The sequence below is a fragment of the Accipiter gentilis genome, chromosome 7 (assembly GCF_929443795.1).
Source record: "Accipiter gentilis chromosome 7, bAccGen1.1, whole genome shotgun sequence".
Taxonomy (NCBI): domain Eukaryota; kingdom Metazoa; phylum Chordata; class Aves; order Accipitriformes; family Accipitridae; genus Astur; species Astur gentilis.
The window spans coordinates 28,288,711-28,312,939 of record NC_064886.1 but is presented as its reverse complement, the minus strand read 5'-3'; the positions used below and the strand labels follow the sequence as shown (position 1 = coordinate 28,312,939).

General features: G+C 38.1%; 2 protein-coding genes across 11 annotated transcripts in view; one reads left to right on the top strand and one right to left on the bottom strand.

The window, feature by feature from the left end:
• ADCY7 (adenylate cyclase 7) overlaps window positions 1-2,964 on the top strand; it is a 68,372-nt gene extending 65,408 nt beyond the window's left edge. For all 8 annotated transcript variants that reach the window (XM_049806719.1, XM_049806721.1, XM_049806720.1 and 5 more), the window contains one exon: window positions 45-2,964. In XM_049806719.1, coding sequence (XP_049662676.1) covers window positions 45-191 — 147 coding nt within the window. In that variant the 3' untranslated portion in view covers window positions 192-2,964. The remainder of the gene's footprint in view (window positions 1-44) is intronic.
• BRD7 (bromodomain containing 7) lies at window positions 1,051-19,938 on the bottom strand. 3 transcript variants are annotated; one of them, XR_007506799.1, is made up of 19 exons: window positions 19,818-19,938; window positions 19,187-19,395; window positions 18,257-18,386; window positions 17,790-17,847; window positions 15,988-16,132; window positions 14,347-14,457; window positions 13,816-14,000; window positions 12,808-12,931; window positions 12,082-12,157; window positions 11,038-11,145; window positions 10,349-10,481; window positions 9,358-9,469; window positions 8,112-8,168; window positions 7,126-7,237; window positions 6,831-6,974; window positions 5,575-5,718; window positions 4,531-4,602; window positions 4,264-4,316; window positions 1,051-1,140 (listed from the first exon to the last, which is right to left on the bottom strand). XR_007506799.1 is itself a non-coding variant. In XM_049806736.1 (18 exons), exons 1-17 carry the CDS (start codon window positions 19,864-19,866, stop codon window positions 4,538-4,540), a joined length of 1,962 nt encoding a protein of 653 aa, XP_049662693.1. In that variant the 5' UTR covers window positions 19,867-19,938; the 3' UTR covers window positions 4,074-4,316; window positions 4,531-4,537. The 3 variants fall into 3 exon arrangements, 2 of the variants coding, with proteins under 2 accessions (XP_049662693.1, XP_049662691.1); XM_049806736.1 differs by lacking the exon at window positions 1,051-1,140 and having other exon boundaries at window positions 4,074-4,316; XM_049806734.1 differs by lacking the exon at window positions 1,051-1,140 and having other exon boundaries at window positions 4,074-4,602.
• Window positions 19,939-24,229: the final 4,291 nt, after the last annotated feature.

Genomic DNA, 24,229 nt, shown 5'->3' with positions numbered 1-24,229 from the left:
TAATCTGAAGAATTTAAAGAGTTTCTAATTCTTTTCACATAAAGGTCACAGAAGAAACGAGTAAAATACTACAGGAGTTGGGATATTCATGTGAATGTAGGGGGCTCATTAATGTCAAAGGCAAGGGAGAACTGAGGACTTACTTTGTTTGCACCGAGACTGCCAAATTCCAAGGCATAGGACTGAACTGAGGCTACGATGAAGTTAATCAAAATAGACTTAGAACTGCCTCCCTTCTGTGAAGACTCAGAATTTCCCTCCTTATGTGAAGGACTTTATTCTAAAAACTAATATATACTATTCCTACTTCTTCTACATCTCAAGATAAGAGAATGATTTTTTTTTTTTTGAAAGAAGTTCTGAAAAGTTCCTAGAAGACATGTAACCACCAGTCTGAAAAAGACTACATTTTCCTGAAATACTTTGAGGATTTACCTGGAATTGCTGTGAAGCATTTTCAGTGAGTTCCTTTCCTTACCTGCACTGTGGGAGTCTTAACAGCTCCAGCAACAACATATGTGGATGCACTGTAGAACTCATTACCACGTTAAAACATTCCTGTGCTGCATTCATTGACGCACACCTGCTTTTACTGTATTGCGTTTGTCACAGACATGTGAGATGATACTCTGGGCACTGCATATCCTGCTTTTAATGCTAAACAGACTTCGCAGCAGAAGATGGCTGAATAACAGAAAGAGGAACGCAAGTACACTCAAATATATCATATGATAATTGTGCTGAGCTCGTTTGGAAACAAAGAATTAATTGCACAGTACTGGATCACTTCTTTATTATCTTCGCCTCCTCCATAGTAGTACCTTGTAGCGCACAAACGTTTTTGTGACCAACAGCTGTTCAGAAATAACTTTCACCTAGTTTGGAATGTTTACATTATATTACATGTTCTCCTTCGTATTTCTGTGCCTCTGTATTTAGTATCTGCATGCACATTTTATACAGTCACATAAGAGAATGTCTTTAAAATTCTGGCTTTAAATTTAAAAAAATATACCTGATCTTGCGGAGCACTGTGCACCTGCAGTTTATCCTGCGTGCTTGGTTAGACAGGCTTTGATAACAGCTTGTATCCCTGACACCCGGCAGGAATTCTGCATGCTGACTGCATTCTTGAGGGCACTTATGGAAGAAAAAATAATCTGGTTTGAATTGTTTGGAAACTGAAGAACAGAACTAATAAGACAGTATTAGAAATAGTAGCAGATACTATATAAACAGAACCGTGTCTGAGGTGGGTTTTGGGGTTTTTTCCCTATTCTTGTTTCTTCAATTTGACAAGCCACTGGCTGGTTTATATACCTTTTAAAGGCAATGCAGTTTATGAAACAAATTGGTTTTTAAGGTTACAGGAGGACATATGGAAAAACATATTCATAATGGAAATTTTTCAGCAGAGCCTCAATACTGAAATATATGTAGAGCATTAGTAAGAAGGTCACAGAAATGGACTTGCTCTGAGTTCGTTTAGTTTGTAAAGTTTTTAAGCTGTTAATGGCTTTTGCTAATTTCTAAATTAGCATTTTTCTACTTATTGTAATAGTTTAATCTGTTTTCTGTTGGTGGAGATGATCGTATTTTGTAAGGCTAACATCTTGTGCCCAATTACATGTATTAACTAAGGATGGATTTTCCCCTCCCCCGATTATACCACATGTAGTCTGACTGAACAGCACAATGATTAATGAGTTCAAAATCTGTTTTGTTAAGCCTTACTCTTCTACAAACAAAGCAGCATTTACTAATATTTCTGGGTTTAGTACTAAACGATGCTGGGAAAGTGTTTAACAAGCAGTCCTATGCATCACTGCCGCTTTCTAATTACTGTGTAATTTCTTTAGAAGATGAAGTGACTATGTTTCAAGACTGGAACAGATCTAAATATTGTCCAACTGAGGATTAAAAATTGTGCTTCTAGCCTTTGTCAATTTGGTAGGCCAAACTGTGTTCGTAGTAAGTCTCCAACAGAAAATAGGACATTAGAAAACCTTCGTCTGAGGTTGTCTGGTTCACGTACGGACTCTGCTGAAGAAGGAATTTTCATACTTGGTGTCTTGTCAGTATAAGGTCAGTGTTGTAGTTGAATAAACTTTCAAACAGGTTTTGCTACTCTTGTATGTTGTAGTAACAGATGCTCAGCAAGCATTTGTTTTGAGATATTTATTTATTGTTTTATAAGGACCACGCATGTGTCAAAGGCTCTTTTCAGCAGTCTTTGATGTCATATATTAGGTAAAGTGACTATTTGCTGTATGAATATATTTTGAAAAGTGCATTATGTCTATAGATAGAGCTGGCTCTGAAGTGTTTCTGTTCACAGCCCTAGTAGAATGTAGATGTAAGTTATCTAAGAAAGAAAATTCGCTGTCTGTAATAGCATTTTGAAATGCTTTGGTTTACATTATAGTGCCTGTCAGGCTAGTAACTTGCTTGGGCTAACTTCAACTTAACCTCATTTATGGAAGTGGTATAAAGAGCTGTAGCTTTCAAACTGGAAGAAGTAGGTTTTTGTTGCAGTTTAAAAGGCTATTATGTGCTTACACTCTCACTCAATGTTAGTGTACTGTGCAAGGCATACTTGGAGAAGTTAGAAACTGTGTATGATAGAAAATAGGTTGTATCTGAGGATGAATTGACTTTCTGATTTCTCATCAGAACTGGGACTGTACAATATGAAAGCTATATTCAACCACAGAAAAAATTAAACTTCAGAAGCAACTGTATTTAAATAATTGTCTTCAGCAGTCCTTTTTGTGAGCGAACTGTGAAACTTAAAATTGAGGAAGTAACCTTGTAAGAAAAATCCTCCTTACAGCATTATTTTCTTAAACTGAAAAAAATGGCACTGTATCTAATTCAACGAGCTAATAACATCTTGAATTAGCAATCTATTTTAAAGAACAAACTTCTGTTTTTACCATTAAATAAAAAAGTTCCTGAAACTTATTTGGTTTTGCAATTATTTTGATGAAGATTCCCATAAAAAGGAGATATATTTCTTATACCCTGTAGAGTTAATGAGATTGTGTTTACTCATAAACTTGGTATTTATATTTTTTAAAAAATTTGTGTTAAGCGGAAAGCATGTAGAGTGACATACTTGTGTTCAACAGCTAAGGAATAATTTCAATACTTGGTTTCCTGTCATCTGCGGCCTCCTACTGCACTATATGAAAGGTAAGTGATGGGAAATGAGATGCTATAGAGCGAGTCAATAATAATTTGGCTGGCATGGTTGTTGTGCATCTTGTCTTCTCTTATAGCATGAAAATGACTTAAATATTACTGGAAAATTTCACTCCCTGGAGTGGTATTATTTCAGCTGCTATTACCTAGAACTGTGAAAAAGCTCCAGTGGTGACTTTATTAAGAACTACTCTAGGATAATGGAAACTCCTGGAGAAAAATTCAGGTTAACAGTTCACCCTTTTTGGAATGAATTTTAAGAATCATGAAAGTTTAAAAACAACTAAACAAACACTTCTGCAGGCATTTTTGGAGAGGAGGAAGGAAGGAGTGTAAGGATGATGTGGGCCCTAAGACTGGGGTAGAGGGTGGAATTCACCATCATGCTTTGCCTGTAAATTACTTCTGTTTCAATTCCATGCCCCTGGGCACGTGAGCAATTGCTCATCAGATGGAGCTGAAACACTGCATGTCATTCCTGAGAGTGCAAGGTTATACTGAAACCATGGGGTAAAAAAGTGACGTTTAAAAATCCTTAAGGATGCCTGTGGTAGAACCTATGTATAGCACTGCATGACTGCGCAGAAGTAACTGATGAGCATAGGGAAAAGCCGACTTGTACAAAAGTCACTGGGTCCATATATAATACTGCAAAAGTGCTTGAATTCTCTGTGCCTGAAAGCTGATGGTTTTACCTACTGGCAGCAGGTGGGTTTGTTAGTCTCACCTGATCATCATGGTATGTTTCTAAGCTGGCTCTCAAGTTTCAGAATACTATGAGCAGATGGCCGTATTTCTCAAAGAGGAGATTCATCCACAGTCAAAGTCTCACAAAGCTGATCTTTTGTTAATTCATCAGGCTACATCAGTTTTATTTAAAAAGTTTATTTCTATTACTCATGATCATAAAGAGTTGCACAGTAGTTTTAAAAAGGGAAAGTCACATGTTCAGACACTAATGATTTTTGCCCCAACCAGATTCAGATACAGAGTCCATACGTTGCTTTTAGAAACTTTTGGTTGAGTCCCTGCACCATATATAGGCACATTTTCACTTACGCTTTGACTTTTCCAGACACTTCATCTAGGAAAACTTAAATGCCGCAGAGTTGCTTTAAAATAATAAGGAATGCAAAAAGAATAGTTTAGTGCATTTATGTAGCAGAAGTAACTCCAATACAAACCATTCAATTTCAAATGTCATCAGTTCCAAAATTTAATAAACAAAAGTAGTTTAACACACAATATACAAGTGCTCAGTGAATGCACCTGAAGGAAGTTTATCTGGTTCTTAAATAGAATCAAACAAACAGCTGTAAACTTAACTGGAGCTTCAGACTGTAACTGGACCACAGTCATTTTCAGGGATGGTGACAGTCTTTCTAGGTTCTTGAAAGTCTGAAAGTTTACAACGGATACCAGATCAATTAGCATATAAAACTTTTAAATGAAAGAAATGCATATATAATAGAATACTCCTAAAGTAATTTGCTATTTGTGCAGATAGTCCTGAGTTAGCTGTATGTTCTGTAACAGTCCAAGAAAAGATTGCTTCAGGTGGTTCTGCTACACAGCCTCTCTTGTACAGTGCTATGAAAAAGAAATTGCTCAATAATTTTGAAATTGAAGTTTCTTGAGCAGTTTCCTTGAAAAGATAAGTTCCTGAAGTAATCCCACTCTTCTCATAAATAACATCTTAACTGTAACTTTTTATAAACCACAGATTGAGTAAAGTTGTTGTGCGAATTACGTTTCTTGAAAGGAAATTCTTACCTGCCTTAAAAATTGGGGATGAACACAAACTCTGCGTATGCTTTTACAGTTTGTGTGCCACAAGGGGGAGATGTGGTTCTGGCACTTAAGATTTTCCACTGACCCGACTCCTTAATCCAGCAAAAACAGTAGTTCCTTTTGGCTGGATGAGTTGAGTTGAACTGATGCTGCCAACTTACAAAGCACTACAGCTGGCCAAATTAAGCAAAAGGTGTGCACAGCCAAAAGCTTGGAGCAGAAGGAAGCATGATGTCCTTGTTTTAGCAAGTGAGGAATTTTAACTCTTGTAACTTTACGCTACATGGAAAACCTAAAATTGAATGGATTGCCAACCTTTAAAATTTGGCAATGCTGTAAGATGAATGGCAAAATAACTACTTTATGTAGTTGAACCAAAGTTCCATACATCCAAACGATTAATTTTGGACTGAGACCAAACACAGCAACTTTCCATTAGAAACAGAATTTTAAAAAGGGGAGAGGAACTGAAAGTTGGAACTCAGTTACTGCAAGTTCTACCACAAGTCAGTTTAATGATTTGCAGATGTGGTTTTGTTTTAGTTGAACAGATGCTACACTACATTTTTGTATACTCACCCTCTGTCAAATCTACCCAGCTCTCTTCTGTGTCAGGTAAAGGAACTGAAATTCCCATTGCTTTCCGGATTCCATATGTACTAACAATATCCCCTGGAGTCACTTGTTGTGCGAGTTCTTTCAGGTTATTGGTTACTCTCTCAGCTAGAAAAGATAGGTGGATATATTTATATGCTATATATAGACACGAAATCACTTGAAATGAGCCCTTCACCCTGTAAAGTTTAGCGATTTAAGTACAAATGGAACTGCGTTAAATAATGTTTCTGCAACAGAAGAGTTTTGTTGTACTGTGTGAAATCATGCAAGATATACGGGGAACCATAAAAGAGATGGTTAAGAAGAACAGGAGGAATGAAACAGCTGCTGACCAACGCTTGCTGCCATGAAGAAACACAGCAAATTAAAGAGTATGCTAATGATGCTTGGGTCACACGAATACAGCAGCTGGGAGAGATCTGCTGGCACCCACATAGCAGCTGTGTTAGTAATGCCTGGCTTTTAGGATTCAGCACTTTGTTTTGTATATAAACTGGAGAGACTGTTCTTGTTGCTACAAATGTGGTTTTCCCTCCAGGAGGAAGCTGTAAGTACTTAAACTTTTTAAGAAAGGTAATATTTGATCTGGTTGAGACTCGGTGTAATACCAACTTGGTAATATTTCTCCAATGATGGGGAATTTTCACACTGAGGTCGTTATTTTAGACCACATATGCTGTAGTTGATATTGCATAAGTTAGTTTTACTTGCAAAACAGATAGACTGTCTGCAGAGGGTATCTTAGAAGGCTGCTATTATCTCGGGCTGTGTAACTGACCTGTGAGATAAGAAGCTTTGCTCCAATAATTAAAGAATGTATGACTGGTATTAATTAGTATAATACAATAGACTAATAACTAGATTAAACATGGAATAAAGCCAGCCTTACAATAAGAACTTGGTAATACTTAAGCAACCCCTGTTCAAAGACACTGTAAGAATCATGGAGTTAGAGGCATTTGGCTGTCATCTGCCCCATGACATAGAGAAAGCTCCCAGTCAGTTCTAGGGAAATTTATTAATAAAGACAAAATACTTGTAATTACTGTTCAAAACTTTCATCTGGCTTTACATTAAAAAAAAAAAGTAAATAAATCTTTTGGGCCTAACAGGGCATGTCTTGTGCACTATAACTGTTAAACTTTTGTTTTTCATGGAGTTGATACAAGTTGGGACTTGATCAATTCTGCAAGAGTGATCAGAAAGAGTGTATTTACCCAAGTGCATCTCTCTGTAAGATGGACCCAGAAGACAAATCATATTAGGGGGTGGTTTTGTACTTAGTCGTTCGTTCTGAGCATCCTGGAGTTCTCTCAGAAGCTTTGTTGTTTCATCAAGTTTCCTCTGGAAGATTTCAGCCTCTGTTTAATGAAGAACAAAAAGTCCTAACTAGTAAGAGAGTATATTTATTTATGTTATGATATAAAATATGGTACGGCTGACTATGCAAAAGGATTGAGAAATTGAAACAGGTACAGACATACCAGAAGTGCAATTACCAAGCAAACTCACCCTCAGACTCAAACTCTTCTATAGGCATGCCAAAGTTTGTAACTGCTTTTAGTGCTGTAAGTCTGTCATTACTAGTAGAGTCTAGCCTGGCACCAATATCAATTTCCATAATCTAAAAAAAATAAAATGAAGCAGCAACTAGTAATTTAGATAATATTTACACCAGCCTTGAAGCAACAAACTTGTCTGCGGAAAATCAGAACACAAAGTTAGTTAAAGTTAGTCTGCTCCACAAAAATTTGAATGTATAGAGGGAAAGGTGAAGAGACACCCTGTGAAACTTTTACTGTTCTACAGTTACTCAGTTTACTATTCCATTTCATACTCACACAGAAAATGGCATCTGCCAAAACCACTGGAGGCGTGCACAAATGATACAGTAATATAAGGCCAGCATCCCAGTAAAAAAAAATAATTCCCTGAGCTCACCTAAAAGAGAATTTATTTAAGATCTGAGGCCAAAATTCAAAACCAACCTGGGAACTGGGTGCAGATGAAGGCATCAGGAGGGTAGTCCTTTCCCTAGAACTAGTGCTATGCTTTTTCTAACTGAATAAAGTTAGTGTGGAACGATTTGAGAAATTTATTGTATACCTGTAGGGGCACAAGGTATTTCAGAAACTTCTCAAAAATAGCTATGTATTGTGTGATATTTAACACTTACATTTCAAGTTCCTGTTAAACCAAACCAGATTAATATACGAATAAAACAACTGTAGCTGCCAACCTAACACATAGTTAAACAATAGCAAACAAAAATATATAAGCATTTTCTTCCAGTTCTCTTGACATACAGTCTCATTTAAGACTTAACTTTTGGGAGGTTCTTACTCTCCAAATGCCTACAAAACAGCATGCCGCTGTCACGAGTCACATAGTGTGTATTTACAGCTTGTCAAAGTCTCAGTGTAGCTGCACAGGCCTTACAGTTGTAGGCAGTTTTATAACTGTGGTTAGAGTAGTTAGTTGATACAGAAAAATTTTACCTTTATGTCTTTTATTGCATTGCTTCTCTCATGTGGGCCTTCAGCTTCCTCCAATGGCTGAATAGAGAAAGGATTTTTAAAGAATACATTAAAATGAATCTTTTCTTTAAGGTCAAAGTAAAACCTTACAAAATGCAGTATTTTTAAAGTGAGGTAAATATACAGTGTCATAATGAGCTTTCTCTGTAAAGCAAGTTACAAAGTAGCCATTTTTTAGAGGGCTTTCTTCAGATATTAATGTTTGCTAAAATACACTTTTACAGCACACATTTTATTGCATTTTGCAAAGTCCACATGCTTTTCCCCAGTGATGTCACATCAGAGGTTATTTACTGGGGGGCAGAAAGAAAAAGGAGGATGATTATTAGAGGCCAAAATGTATTCTGTTTCTATACATAACGTATTTCTCTCAATACTTGCAACAGTAGTGGTTGAACCCTGTAAGTCAGTGTCATTATTGAGTACTAAAAAAGAGCTAAGCTAGTAATGCTAAGCAACGGTCTGAACTGGGGCTAAAGGTTGATCTTTGATCCATGAACTATTTCTACTATTAATTTAGCTAATATTTGACCCATTAGTAAAAGGCTATGATCTGTTTATTGCAACAGTTTACACTGATGTGAAACTCAGATCAACTTTTAGTTAACAGAACTGTCTTGTGGAGATTCTCAACTAATTATTGGATTGTCAATTAAGATCGTCAAATCAGCCCCTTTAATTTCAGTCATGTTTAGCATGTACAGGTACTGAAATCTCCTATGAATTTGAAGGGTAGCTCTTCAGTATTTTTACATAGCGCATATTTGAGTTTAAAAGCACTGCACCAAGTAAAGGGAAAAAGTAGTTACTAATTCTCCTGAACTAAACAGCAGCTGCTAGGAACGTGATAAACTTCCCACAGCAACAAGAAAACCCATCCATGATCACCTCATTTCTAAACTGCTTATTAATATTTTCTTACTTAAATGGAACAGGAGCTAGTGCTAATGGGAGTGGGAGAGCAGACAGAGAAAGAATGTATGACTTTGTCTCTATCTATAATACTTTGTTAATTTTCACGTTTCACTATTCACGTAAGAATAATCCCTTTCCAGAAAGTCCATCCACTGGAGACAAAGATCAGTGTTCACTTTCAAATTTTACCAATTAAAAGGGTGCCCAGCAATAGGAGCAGCAGCATCTTTCTCTAGCTTTATAGCTGGTGTGCTAAAACCAAAGACCAGACAGTACACAAATCCACTCTTACCATTTCTAGTTCTCTGAGAGCTCTAGAATGTCCTCCTTTAGTAAGAACATCAAGCAAACTATCAGCCATTAAGAAAGGATAATCTTGCGATTTCATCAAAAAGTCATGAATACTAAAAGATCAAAAGATAGTTAAGGTAACTACTTTCAAAGCAGACATTCAATGGAAAAAAGTTAAAGTCAAACTAATATGTACAGCATAGAAAACACAAAAAGTAGCACAGAATTTCATCTAAATGGCTTGCTTTAGTTTAATCATCCACGCCTTTTGTAGCTGAGGAACCCAGATTCCTAACAAAAACTGAAAAACTAGGAAAAGTATACTGCCTCAGGCAGCTGCATCGAACTGAAAGCAAACTTGCACAGCCCCTGAACATTTGCACTGTACTTAAGTATTCCCACATTTCATATGAATTTATACCACTGCGTATTCTATTTTTGAGATTCTCATATAACAAAAGGACTTTAACTCTGAAGTTTCTATAAACAAGAATAATAAAAACAATGAGAATTAATTATTTTTACTGTAGTAAATAATACAAAAATCAAGCAGTGTACACACTATTTAAGAAGTAAATTGGGAATCGCTACCTCTGGACTCAGGTCTCCCACTATGACTAGAGTAGTTTGCTCAGTATTTGACATTAACAAAGATGTGTCTCACTCAACACAGTAATTAAGTTCATTAATGTTAAGAAAATCCAGTCTGTATAGTCATTTGTACCACTCAACGTTTTTCTGGCTTTGAACACAAGTCTTTCAGAGTTAGTCATAAATATACTTAAATTTTAGACTGTGTTCCTATGTATCAGTAACATCAAAATCCTTCAGTCTTGGCTAATTTCACTTTACAGGCAAATCCTCTTATAAAACAAACAAACAAAACCCAGTAGGCTACAAAGAAAGTACTGACATCATTCAACAGTAAAGACATAGGCCATAATTGCTCCTGTACATGAAAGCTGTAATATGCATCCTACTTGTTTGATTACCTGAAAGATCCTTGATTAGAGTCTTCCCCATACGTTGAATAGATTAAGTCAGAATCTTCTTTGCTTATATTGGCAAATGTAGAATCATATGTTGGAGCATAGGAACTATAGGGTCCGTAATTCAAGTATGTCACTAATGAGTAATGACAGTACTAATTATTACCTCTGATATGCATGTATCAGATAAAAATGAGAAGGGGTTGTAAAACAGTCCCCCAAAAGAAACTTTTAGGAACATATTTCTTATGGCAAAAACAAACTTTCACAGAATACCACCTGTTCACACTGTTACATCTTTTAGTAACATCTATATCATGCATTTTTATTTACAAATGTTTTATTAACAATACTGTGTGCCCTAATGCAACATGAAAATTCAGTCTGGCGCCAGTAACAGGTTGTCAGGCTCCCCACTATGCTGTTTCAAAGCTAGCAAAAACCTTTACCTATCTGGTATAGTTCGTCTTCTCAATACAGATGAACATTTATTAAATGTGCCTCCCCTTCTATATGTGTAAATTAAGCTAGACTTTGTGATGTGTTGTTTAGTTGTGGGATAGATACATACAATAATGTGCTTTATCATTAAAAAAACCAGTTCCAAACTATTTGTGTGCTAGTAATGAGATCAACATATTTTGTTTATGTAAGGAGGAGGATTTATATTTTTTAAAAAAATCAGCACTTACCTGGTGTAACCTTGTTTCTTTTATCTTCTTTGAACCCTTGTAATGTATTAACTCCTGACTGAAGTCTTCCTGCTGTCATACCCAGCTTTACAGGGCAGTAACCTGGTTCTACAATGGGATATATCAAAATACAGAAATAATGAAGGCATAGTTAAGTGACATAGGAAGATGTCCAAACTCATTTAATAATACTCGTAGCCAGAAACTTCAGAATAAGCAGGATACAACTCTCAAAGTGTGTTTTCCTCTCCAAATGCTTCACACTAATGACTGTGGGTAGTCTTAAACATGAATCTGGACCAAGTAAGTGGTAATACTAATTAAGTATAGAAGATTCAACCTAAATGTTATGTTTTCACTATCAGTCCTCCTCCTTCCTGTCCTCCCCTAACAGAGGCTGCATCAATAAAGAGGATCTGATTCTTAATGTGAAAGACCACACTTTATTTATTCTTTCTGATGTTTCCTACTGCACAAATAGGGGAAGGGGGAATTCAAGTTTTCAGCTTGGCTTCTGTCTCTTCTAGACCCAGCCAGTTCGGCTCTGTAATGAGCTGGCAGTTAGTTAGTCAAGCACTTGCATTCTTTTAGCTAGTGGCACTACACAGATGGCACTGACGTGACAAAATGATCTGGGACTCAGACAGTTCTCAGTGGCCAATTCTGGAACATCTGTGACCTTCTGGGTCAGCAGACACTGTACTCTGTACGTGGACCAGACTTAAAAGGAGTTCAAGAATTAAATGTGCCCAAGCATAGGGCAGGTAGTCTTTTCTCCAATGGCAATCTTGCAGCTCCCACAAACAGCTGACACAAAAAAAGGAGAAGCAACAGCTGTTGCAGGCTCCTTCCACCTGCTCCTAACAACGGCCACAACTGGTCCCCATCTATGTGCTCCCTCAGCTGCAGCTTTTTAAATTCAGATCTTTATCAGACTGCAAAGAAGCATTCAGTTCTTGGCAAGCATTTGCTGCTCTGCCCCAGCAAATAAGCAGCAGACCAGGTAGGTGGAAGTGGGTTGTTACCTGAACCATGCCAACTTACCTCCCGCAGTAAGGTCAACCGGATTAAGAAGGCCCAGAGTTGTTGTACCATCTGGTTTTCTTCTTTCAAATTCACACTGAAATAAGATCAGACTATTTTAATTTACATATTAGTTGAAATTCATGGTCCTTAAACTAATATAAACAAGTGAAACTGTCTTTTCCATAGGAATTGGAAAGGGATTTGGAAAGATCAGTCACAAGTGAGTACTGCTCTAACTTCTTTATTTTCACTAGGTAACTTTATTATGGTATAGGCAGAAAAATTAAGAAATTATATAAATATTAATGTTTCTGCAGACACTATGAGATAAAATATGTAATTCATGCAGAAAATTAAATGGACCCAGTATTACCAAACTGGGTTCCTTCTCCAGTGACATTAATAACCTTTGATCAGAGGTGTGGCTGTTTCAGAACTATGGGGTTTTTTTGCAGGTCAGAGTTGGTGTATTTTCTTGAGGTTCCTGATATTCATCTTTTTCTACTACTTTATCTAAAATTCCTGAAAATTTAAGCTGAACTTCCTCTGCTGATGAAATTCAGCATGCATTCAACGGATACACCTTTTTTATTTTAACCTTACAATGTTACAAAGATGATCAGTCATGTGTAAAATTATGTAAAATGTAGCAAAAGCATACCTTGAGTTTCAAGGGACTTAAGATTCTAAGTAAGCCTGGTTTATGAAAAACTGAAAGGAGTTACCAAATCCACAAGGATTTACCTGGCTGTTTGCAAGTCGTCTTGTTAACTTTCCACCAGATTCTCTAACAATACGATCAATCTGCTCTTGTTCCCTTTCCAAGCTATTGTTTCGTAATTTGTCTTCAAGTAGATCTTTGTCCTTCCTGTGAATAAAACCCACGCAACTTAGTTACTAGCTTTAACAGACACCAATTGGCTAAACATCACAAAAGGATACAGCAATGAAACTGGTTTTGCCAACTATGCAAACTGTTTTGGTAGACAGAACAACTAACACAAAAGCGCCATTTAATATGACTGTATTTAATATAGCTGGCAAAAATAGGTGACAAAGATTTGTATCATCAAATGCTTTTTTATGTTAGTAACTATGAAGGTATCTGTGTATAGCTTACTTCAGCCATACTAATGTCCTACTTTAGCATTTTGCCAGATTTTATGTCATCACTTCGACAAAACTCACAAAGGTATTTTTGGTAAAATAAAATATTATTTTACTATCTGTATTTTCAAATCTGTGAAAATAAAGTCACCAGCATTTCAGAACACTGAAAGGGGTATTTGTAGATATTAAAAGATATTTCAGGAAGCATACATTCTGTAGCTATGCATTTACATGTTTCAAATACGATTACTATGCCAAAAAAAAAAAAATAGTACTTGACAAAGGCTATATAGTTATTTGTACCAAAATGTTTAAAAGATCGCATCTGCAACCTTTCTCCAAAGCAATACTACTTATGTGAAATAGACACTAGAATAGAAAACAACTGAAGGAATGGAGTTGATGAGCAGCACAGGCTCACCTAGATAAAAAAATGGTGCTATCATAAAATCTTCTAAACTTAGTTATTTTTGGTATATGAGGACTCTTTATATAAATGTTGCTCCCTTGAGATGAAGTCTTAGTCTATATGCAGTACCAGAAGAGAGAAACCCACAACCACTCTTTAGTCCTTAAAAATAATCTTGTTTCAGTTGCATTTAAAGGGTGTACCCTATAATTCTTATTGAGACAATACTTCACTTTTTGTGTTCTTTGCTAGGTGTTTTGAACACTTTGGTGTCACCATCCACAGGTTCTCCTTTGTCTTTGCCAGGACCATTTTCATCTTCCACAGTTTGCTGCAGTTCCATCTTGTCCTTCTGCTTCCTTGTCTTCTGCAGGTCAGCCATAAATTCTATACTTTGTTTCAGGCTCTGAATTCTCTCCTAAAAAACACCAGAATCCTTTTATTGGCTAACTGAATTATTCTTTTTGTAACCTACCCAAAGAGGATGATTTCATTTCAGTTCTTTCGTAAACTAGCAAGTAGAACGGCAGCTTAGAAAATTAAATATTAAATGCAAATACCTCTTCAATAACTGATCTGGTAGCAGTACTAAAGCATAAGCCTTAAAACAATGTACTACTTAAATTGCAATATGCAACCATTTGACAAATGTTAAGCAAGTTTTTATTAATTTTCATGAAATTCCTATATGAAAAGTGGAATGAAAGAGGGATCAAAAAGGAAGAAGCATATTTTTCAGTATTTTGGTTTGTATTTTCTGTTACCTGGCTAAGTATCTTCATCCCTGAGTGCAGCAGTTTTTTTGCAGCTTTGTAGTAAATGGTGTCTGGTTTGTTGTAAATCATTGCGTTAGTACACATCAGTTTGAAGTTATCCTGTACAGACATTAATAATTTTGGAATGAAAGAATTTTATAGTATACTGTATTAAAATCCTTGTTGCAAATGCAGTGTCTTGAGCTTTAGGGAAAAAAAAACTTCAAAGAACATTTTAAATTAATTAATTAAAGAAATCTATTTAATTAAAAATTTAAACAGAAATAAGTATGTAAATTAGGTTCAAGTCTCAAAACTAGCACCCCAATAAACATCCTGAAAGTATTCTTAAGTGTTCAGGTTTTTTTGTAGTTTTTAAAGTTTTAATGGAAGCCCTCTTAGCTAAAATTACCACTTCCTTGACCAATCAGCAGTCATTAAAACAAAGGGAAGCAACTTAAGACACTGAAGCTAACTTTAAAAACAGAAAAGCCGCTATTCAAAGTCAAATCATTATAAGGAATATGCCAAAGTTTCCATTACAATGAAGAAAAGAAATGTATGCTTATTTGGAGTTCATTTCTTGAATGACTGAACTAGAAACTTCACTTCTATACTCACTGCAGAGCCTCTACAGGTAGATATGTTTTATCACATTCTCAGCTGTTTACAAAGAGAAAAAAGTTAAAATTAAAAACTAACCAGAAACAGCTGAAACAACAGGGAATATTCTTCTTAAGTTTTGGAGCTCTAAACAATGTGCAAGAAAATACAACTAACCCTATTTACTAATATCTGCCTAAGTTCAACTGTTATTACACACAAATTACACTTGTTGGGTCCTCATCTAGCCTGGTAAAGAACTAGAGAATATTTCTGCTGAAGTAAACAAGACAAAACAAGCCCCCGCACCTTCTGAAAGCTTTAGGGACCTTCAAAACAGGCCCTCAGATCCACTAGACACACTACAGCACAGGGTTAAGCAGTTGCTGCCAACAGGACTGGGCTCATCTTGCCTTCACTAGTTGTGGATCTACATGACTAGATAAGCCTGGTTAGCACAAAGGTGACAGGAGGCAAGTGACAAAGTAGTAACAGACAGGCAAAGCCAATAAATTCACTAGACTCCTTGAGAGGAGAGAAAAAGAAAGAGGAGAGAAAAAGAAAGAGGAGAGAAAAAGAAAGAGGAGAGAAAAAGAAAGAGGAGAGAAAAAGAAAGAGGAGAGAAAAAGAAAGAGGAGAGAAAAAGAAAGAGGAGAGAAAAAGAAAGAGGAGAGAAAAAGAAAGAGGAGAGAAAAAGAAAGAGGAGAGAAGAAGGGGAAAAAAGACAGAGCAGTCTGACAGAAATGCTGACATTTTTATTCTTCAGTAAAGATCTAAAATGACATGCTAAAGGACAAACTGACAGGTTCTGTTTAATCCTGCATAAAACCTGAAACTATCCACATCTTTGAGATGCATTATTTACAAACCAGAAGTGGTTTTTCTTTCACTTCCAGAACTTACTCGCTCACAAAAATTCAACATGAAGCATTTCTTCAGGCAGAAGTTGTGGTTCTTTTGGCATCTTCATATTCTCATAAAATACTAGAGTTCAAGTCAATTGAGCGTAATACATTGCTGTAGTCAAAATTAAATTTACAGAATTACCTTTAATTCTTCTATGGACTGGTACCCATTGTTCTTGATCTTCTCTTTCATGGTACTAAAATCCATTGGGTTTTTAATGATCATGGAATAGCCAGGGGCAATAAAGTCAGTCACAGGAAATGAAAAGAAAGAACTTGGATCCTTCCTGTTAAGAAACGAAAAGACAGTTTTTTATGTTTTGACTTATAACAAAGAACATATTGAGCTTGGAATTAAATAGAAAGGAAAGGACTAAGCTGAAAAGGAATCAAAAACATAAAGCTGAAAATGGCATGTGTCAGCATAACCTTCCACTTTTGAAGGTTGAAAAGATCCCCTATGCAAACCCACATACCAAAAAAGTGCTACAAACATATTTTAGAAGTTAATTCTACATTTTGATAACTACCTATGTTCCCAAGAAGATAAAAAAAAAAAAAAGTTAGGGGTTTTTTTTTTTTTTTTAGGTTTTGGCTTTTCGAAAAGTGGTTTTATATTATAATTAAGTCATTGAAAAATAAAGGGAACAAATGTCCTAAGAATGTATACTTGTCATTCATTGCTTACTCTGAAATTAACAGAAGTGAAAGCTTGTTGCTAAAACTTGTGATAGAATGTGTATATGTATGATTATGTTAATTTTCAGATTATATATTTTTTTTTTTTTTTTTATGTTAAAATTTCCTAAGACTTTCGGTGATCTCTGACATACACTGATGTTTCTAGGTGCTTCTAATAGCATTAAAATCAAATACAGTTGGTTGGTATCTTCTCCTTAGGATCAGTCTTAATTGATAAGCTGGCAAGAATCTCTCCTCTAGAACCATTGTTTTTTTGCTTTTCACTAAACTCTGTAGCAAGTGACTGGCCTCCTACACCAGTGCTGATACTACACACACTGGTGAAACCCTTAGCATTTCAGGCCTTTTTCCTGAGGCTTACTGATGACTTAAGGATTTCTACTCCCAGTTGCCAAGTTACCAAAGAACAGTGAAAAGCATTTTGCTACACACTGCAGAAGCACAGAGTGCAGATATTCTGCAAAACCCGTGGAACACTTGCACAATAGCTTCCAGCTGAGACAGGATTCAAATCCAAAAGTGGCTGCTGCTTTCTGTGTGCATGGAAAGGTAGCCAAAACAAACACACACACTTTTTGATAGTTGACTGTTACGTTTCTTGAAACTGACACCAAGGTCTTGAAAATTTAAGGTTAGGAGAGAACTCACAAACAAAGTTTCAAGCTTAATCTGGTGAGACAGGTAAAGGAAAAGATCTTTCAACCATTCTTGTACAAGATAAAGATATTCTTAAGGTCAAGAAAGAGTATCTTAAACCACAGACTACTTGAAAGAACTGCAAATTCTGCAAATCTGATTGTTATCATCAAAAGATAAAAAATTTGGTTAATAAGACAGTAAGAGAACATGGTTTAAGTTTTCAAGTGCATACTTCCTTTTTATAGTAAATAATGCTAAAAATAAGAGAACTCAAGCTAAAAGAAGTTCTGGCAAGTTCATTCCAAACTCTTGCACCTCTCTGAAAAAAGGTTCTTATAAAGAAAGCATCACACTATTGGAAAATTGTCCTGTTTTTGAAAGTTATTTAAAAGTACTTTAAATTTGAAACTGGAGGTGTTTACAAGAAGCCTAAGCTGAGAATTTATAAGTATGCATTCTTAAACTAGTACTTAAATTCCTAAAACAGTCCTGTTAGCAATATATTTAGCAATAATATTGTCCCTCAGCTTTTTATACACCTCTTCCCTTAATGTATGTTATTTTCATTTCATAACTCTGAAAGCCTGTAGCACAGACATTTACCTCTGCAGCTGTCTCATGAGTTGATTCAGAGCTTCCTGAAGTGGTGTCTGTTCCACCTCTAGACCAAAAAGAAGTAGGGGGAGAAAGGGTGTGAGACAGAACTGACTGCAAGAGGTACTAAACTTCCAAGATATTAGAAACCAACTAAACAGAAGTGATGCAACTTGAGAATTCATCATAAATGAGAAGAAAACAGTGGCAAAACCCACAACACATATAGGGGATCTACTTTTCTCATGGGCCTTACTTGACATTCTGCTCACTCTGACATAGGTACCAGATACCACTCTGCAAAAGAAGTACACAGTACATAATTTCAAATTTTTATATGAGATGGGGGAAAAACATGAGAGATGGAAAAAAAATGTCAAGTCACTTGCTATAGAAACAAAGAACAATAAAATGTGAGTCAATTAAAGAAAAAAACTGCTATTAGCAAAAGAAATTTCTTTTTTTTTTTCCCCTACCTTCCTGTTTTGATAAAGTACTTGTCAATGGTTTCTCTGGTGGCAATTCCAATCTGACAGGGGTCTGACATTTAATTTCCTGTTCTCCATCACTACCTGCATGGTCTCGATCTCGTTTCTTTTTATCCTCCTAGAAAGATTGTTACAGAAACTTAGGGAACCTGCAAAACCAGCATTATTACTGTACATAATGCTCTCTGGATTTTTCCAAACCATCTCATACAGCTTAAAAAAAAAAAAAGAAAAGAAGAAATTGTTTGTAAGTCTTTTAAAACCTTCTATTCTTTGTGTACTGTCTCCATCTGCTGGACAATAAAGTAATTCAGCTATACAATGCAATGTATCACAGAATTCTTTTTTTTAAAAATGTGACAGACAGCCACTTATAGCATGATAGGAATGACTCTGCACTATTTTCTGCACAGAGCATTGTCTCCAGCAAAGCCCCCAAGATGATTTTTGAAGGTTTTGGAAAAACTAGTAAGAAATAGGAAATTTAAAATTAGAGGTACCCATAATGCTTCAAATAAATGTGTTACAATTACTTGCTACGTTAAGAACCCTGAGAGGGAAATACTTTTTTTTTCTTTTTAATTAAGAACTTGTAAAGTCTTAATTCTGTTTTATATAGATGGATTCATTTAGAGACAGAATTGCCCCCCCCTTTAAATCTTCTGTGCTCTTATACTCGCCAATATTTTTTGAAAGATGAGAACTCTCAAACGACTTCGCTCACCTTTTTCTAATAAAAGTACCTGCGGAAAAGGAATCGGCGAAACTAATACACTGAGTTTGAATGTATTCCAGTTTAAGGATACAAGTTACCGTCATACCTGCTCACCTTTTGACATGAACACTAGAGAAAGCAGAAGCACCTTTTTTTTTTTTTTTTTTTTTTTTTTGCTGAAGTGCACTAGCATGAATACATACCTTAACTTTTCTCTTTCTTTTCTCCTTTTCTTCTCCAGGAACTTGTTTTTCCCCTTTCTTTCTCTTTTTCCTCTTCCTATCCTTGTGTTTTTCATGCTCAGATTTGTCTTCGTACAGGCTGGAATCAAGCCCTGCATTTCCCGTGGAGAGTTCAGCAACTTCGCTTCCTCCAACTTTCAGCACCAGCTTCAGCGGCTTTTCTACGTACTCTTAAAAGAGCAGAGAAACGAGCCGCGTGAGCACCGCAGAAAACAAGCTCTCATGCTCGCCCCGAGCAACGCCGCAGCAGCTCTCCGCCGCCCCGGCCTCCTTCCGAAGGCTCCGGCTGAGCCAGATCTCCCCTCCTGCCCGGACCCGAACCCGGACCCGGACCCGGCCGCTGCTTCTGCTTCTCTCCCCCCCCTCCCCCCGCCGCCCCCTCCGCCGGCAGCGGAGCGACCGAGCCGAGCCCCGGCCCTCCGGCGGCACGAAGGCCGCTCTCCCCGCCCCCCTTCCCCACACGCCCTCAGCTTCACCCGCAAGTTTTCAAACCGCCCCGGAGGGTGGGCCGGGCCGGGCCGCGGCGGGGGGGGCGGCAGCGAGGGCCGAGAGCCCGAGCCCGCTATTGCGGCCTTCTTGCCCGCGCACCCACCCTCGTAGGGGTGCTTGTCCGACTTGTGCTTCTTGTGCTTCTTCCCCATGATGGCGGCGGCGGCGGCCCGCCCGGGTAGGCCGCCCTGTTGTCGCGGAGACCGGCCCCGCCGACGAGCGGCGCCGCGCGCACCCGGGAGGAGGGGGAGAGCGGGCGCGGCCGCGCGGCGCCCCCTGGCGGGCCGGAGGTACGGCGAGCGGCGCTGCAGCCCGCGCAGGCGCAGAGGCGGCCGCCGGTTGGCTTGGCCGGGGCAGGTGCGTCGCGGTGGTGGGAGCTGTGCTTTGCTCCGCTCCGCTCCGCGCCGCGCCGCGGCGGTGAGCAGGGGGGTCAGGCGGTTTTGTGTCGTGAGCAGCCTCCTCGGGCGCGCCCGGCCCTGCTCAGCCCGGGAGGGAGGTGTGGGGTGGGGTGTGCAGGCCGGCAGGGCCCCGTTTCTCGGGCAACGTTGCCTCTCCAGAGCCCTCGGCCTCCCGCGCCCTCTCCCCTCACAGCCCGCCGCGGCCCTCTCTCCTCCCGCAGCCGCCGGTGAGCTCCCTCCTGCTCCCTTGGAGATGCCCCTGGCTCCCTGCCTGAGGCGGGCTGCGTCTGCAGCCTTGCCCTTCTTGTTCCTCACCCTTGGGTCTCTGGGGCAGCGCAGCGTTTCGGTGGCTTTGGCAGGATTCAGCTTAAATACGCAGCAGCCTGTGCTGCAGGGTCTGCCCCACCACGGCTGTAAGAGCCAGGGGGCAAGCGTGACACTAGCAAAAGGGGTGCTGGGGAAGTCTGCTTTCCTGAAAGCGTAGTTTAAGTTGCAGCTGACTAGACACAAAGGGGGCTTGCGAGGGTTGCCCGCTTCCCGGCTGTGGTGTGGGGCTGTGAGCTGGCCGCTGCTTGCCTGGTCGAGCACGCCAGGCGGAGCTCCGGCTTGCCACAGACCCTCAGTCCGGGATAAAGGCCGCTAGCAGTGGCTTGCTAGTTCCAAAGTTTGAGAACCTGTGCCCAAATTTGTACCAGTGAGAAGGGCAGAGGCTGTATATGCCTGAGGAAAAGTAGAGAGTTGGCAGAGGTACGCTGAGGTCTCTACCCATCAAAGGGACAGGTCTGTCCTGTGCCCTGACAAAAAGCAGTGATGGTTGTGCCTGTCCTGCACAGGCAGGGACAGGCTCAGCCTTGCCGACTGAGTGCCTAAACTTGCTTGCCAGTTTTGAAAGCAAATCCTTTATAATCAGGTTATAAACTTAAGGAAAATACATGTGTGTTGTCCTTTACAGGTTAAAAATAACTTGGGTAGAAATTAGGTCCTCCTAGAAATGGCGTAAGTTAACACATTTGCCTTGCCTGGCAGTACTTCCCAAAGCAAGCAAATGGTTTTCAAAATTAAATACAACACTGATTATATAGTCTTTCAAAGTTAATAGTGTATTTGCTGATACCGCTTAAACCGCAGTCGTTGCCGTTTCAACAACACTGTGTAGGTATTGTTTTCTGCTAACACCTATTCTGTAACACGTCTTGAAATTTTGCTTCTCTGAAGTTTGGAGTGCAAAACCAAACTGTGTCTATTTCAAAAGAGAAGCTTTAATTTTATTGCCATACAATAGTCCTGTAAGTCTTCCCCTAGTTTGTTGAATCATATGTGATATCTTATAGCCAAAGAAAATAACAGTTGTTAATTAGAAAGTTATGATACAAGGTTTATTTTGAAAGCTTGAGAAGTTAGAGAAAATCTCTTCTTTGTTGTCCATTCAGTCACTGGGAATTTAATCAGATGTGACAGCTTTGTTTTGCATTTTACTGGTTAGATTTACTGTCATTTGGTAACCTACTCAGAGAATTGTGTGGGTGGTGCTCTGGAATAAACCACAACTTTCCTCCTTGATCTTACTCCAGTAGTTTGAAATTCGGCTATAATAGACACAGTTGTTTTTCTAATTCACATCTGGATCCTTTAATACTCTTATTACATACGCAGTGAATGTTGTTAAGCATACTTTAGTGAGAGGTAGAGGGCTTTTGCTTGGGATGTGGCCACATGTAGAAAATACAAGACTAGTAAATATTTAAAGGACATGTTTTATAGAATGAAAAAAAAAAAAGTTGCTATATCTTCTATTCCCACAAGAGGACTGGCAGACTTTCTAAGGTTTTTTTCTTTTTAAGTGTTATATGGCAAGACCATTTGTTCAACTGTTATTCTGAAATTTCCTGACTAATCTTGTCCTGAATTTAATGAAATTTGAGAGAATTATACACAAACAAGTAATGTGAGATATTGCCAATATTGAGAGCTACCCTGTCTAGGTGTCTTGTTCAATAACATCCCCTGGATCAGAGAAAGATACTTTTTCTTAACTGTTGGCGTACGCACACGTGCCTAGAATACACGTCGGGTTTGCCGTCCTTGTCTCTAGCTCTCCTTTCCAATTAAAAGATCAGTATTTCTTTCCCCTCAAAAACACTTGTGCTGCCTTTAAAAGCACTCTTCTGCTTGGGGAAGCTTAGAAGATGCTGCATTTCTCAGCAATGTTCAAAAGCATTGCTGTTGGGCCTTGTCACTTCCCTGAGAAACAAGCCTGCGTTCCTTCCTACTTGGCTGACTCTGCTGGTACCTGTAGCGCCAGAGGAAAACTAAAGGCATCTTATCCCTGCCTCTTCTTCCAGTACATTATGTCTGCTCAGCCCTGATCAGGGACAGTCCTTCCAATTTCAGGGGGATTCAGTTGTGCAAAGAGGAAAGATGGAAGTCCCGAACGTCCTACAAATTAACACAGAGGATGGATGCAACTTGGAACAACTGTCATTTACATGTTCGGAAAGTAATTTGTTATATCACCATAAAAAAAAGGTCTTACTATGACATCCTATTTCCTAGCAATGGTTTTTCATGTTTTCAAATAAGATGTTATTTTTCAACAACAAATCACATTATTTACAAAGTATACTTTTGCCCAGTAAAAGTGAAAGCTGGTGGTTTTCGGAGCTGACTCGAGATCGCTAAAGCTTTGCTGGTATGGTGTGTGCCTGGTGCCATAGCAGAAGAACTGTCAGTGTAGACAGAGCTACAGACTTCAGAAGGCTGAATGTTTCTATCAGATTTATGGCAAGTCTCACACTGTTTAATGTTTTGCCAAATTCCCCTCTACTGGAATCATTACTTACCTGTAATTTTAAACTTTAATTAAAACAAAATCTCTTGCATACTATTATTATAGAAAAATACTTGGAAATATGGTGTAGGCAAACCCTAGAAACTTGGAAGTCAAATAAAAACCCCACGCTCAAATAATCTACATTTTACACTGTTTAAGTCAGTCTGGTGATTTCCTTGGAAATGTGACTCTCAGACCTTTGGATTCTTCTCTTGACTTCTGTTTGATGCTTCTATGACGTCTGTTAGTCGTATTCTAGACTTTATGATTTGTACCCAACTTGGCATGCATTACACATTCAAAAATTCTGTTTTTTTTAATGCTTCCTGAATGTGCTGTTCTGCTGCTTTAAATTGCTGTGGCTAGGAAAATAATTTCAAAGCTTTTACAAGCTTAAAACATGGATCGTTTTTTTCTGTATAGGACAATCCCAACATTTAATCCCTACACACCAAGAATACATTGTATATATACTGTAGTATCTTCTATAGCATTCTTATAGTCACTTGGATTTGAAGTAACTAGTATAAACCTCACTTTGAGGTGTGAAATTTTGCATCATCACTTGAGGGGTGGAGCATTTCATCTTATCGTACTATACTTTTCTCTGTTTTCCTCCTTTTTCCTCTTTCTCCTCCTCTTCCTTTTTCTTTAACTTAAATCACAATCAAGAGGAAAACTTGTAACTATCTCTGCTGTGCAGTCTGTAGATGACTGTGACAGAAACTTTTGTTCTCCTAGTCTTGTAATTAAAATCACACATGGGGATTTGATTTCCATTGGATTTTTGCTGACTGGACTTTATTCCTAACAAACTATCTTTAACAGACAAGGTATTTCATGTCAAACATTTTCTGTCTTTCCCCCTTCTTTCTTGGTGTGTATTTGCACTGAAATAGACAAATTTGAACAAGGTTGAGGGCAGTTATTGGTAGGTTTATTGTATAGGGTTTTAAAAATCTGTTTCATGAAGCATGTGTTTTGGTTACAAACACAGCAAGACCCTCTACAATATGTCAGATTACTGGAGTGTACAAATTTCTTTTCTTTCAACTGTGTTGAACTCAAGCTGGAAAATAAAAATGTACCTGAGGTTTCTTTATTGCTGTTAAAATTTGTATAACTTTTCTGCATGTCATCTCATTATTTGCTGTTTGTGTAGAAATTGTGGAGTCTTGCATAAATAGGCTTTAACGTGGAGTAAAATAACTGCTAGTTATTTTAAGATTTTTTGCATGATGTATGCTATATGCTAATACCGAGTCTACTGAACCATTTAATTATAAT

Bases quoted from the DNA above. Each gene is read 5' to 3' on its own strand.
- BRD7 (XM_049806734.1), bottom strand. From the start codon at position 19,866: ATGGGGAAGAAGCACAAGAAGCACAAGTCGGACAAGCACCCCTACGAG. The intron at 14,001-14,346 runs GTAACAGAAAAT...GGTGTTTTTTAG, and splicing joins GGATGAAGATACTTAGCCAG to GAGAGAATTCAGAGCCTGAA. The intron at 10,482-11,037 runs GTAAGTGCTGAT...ATTACTCATTAG, and splicing joins AAGAAACAAGGTTACACCAG to TGACATACTTGAATTACGGA.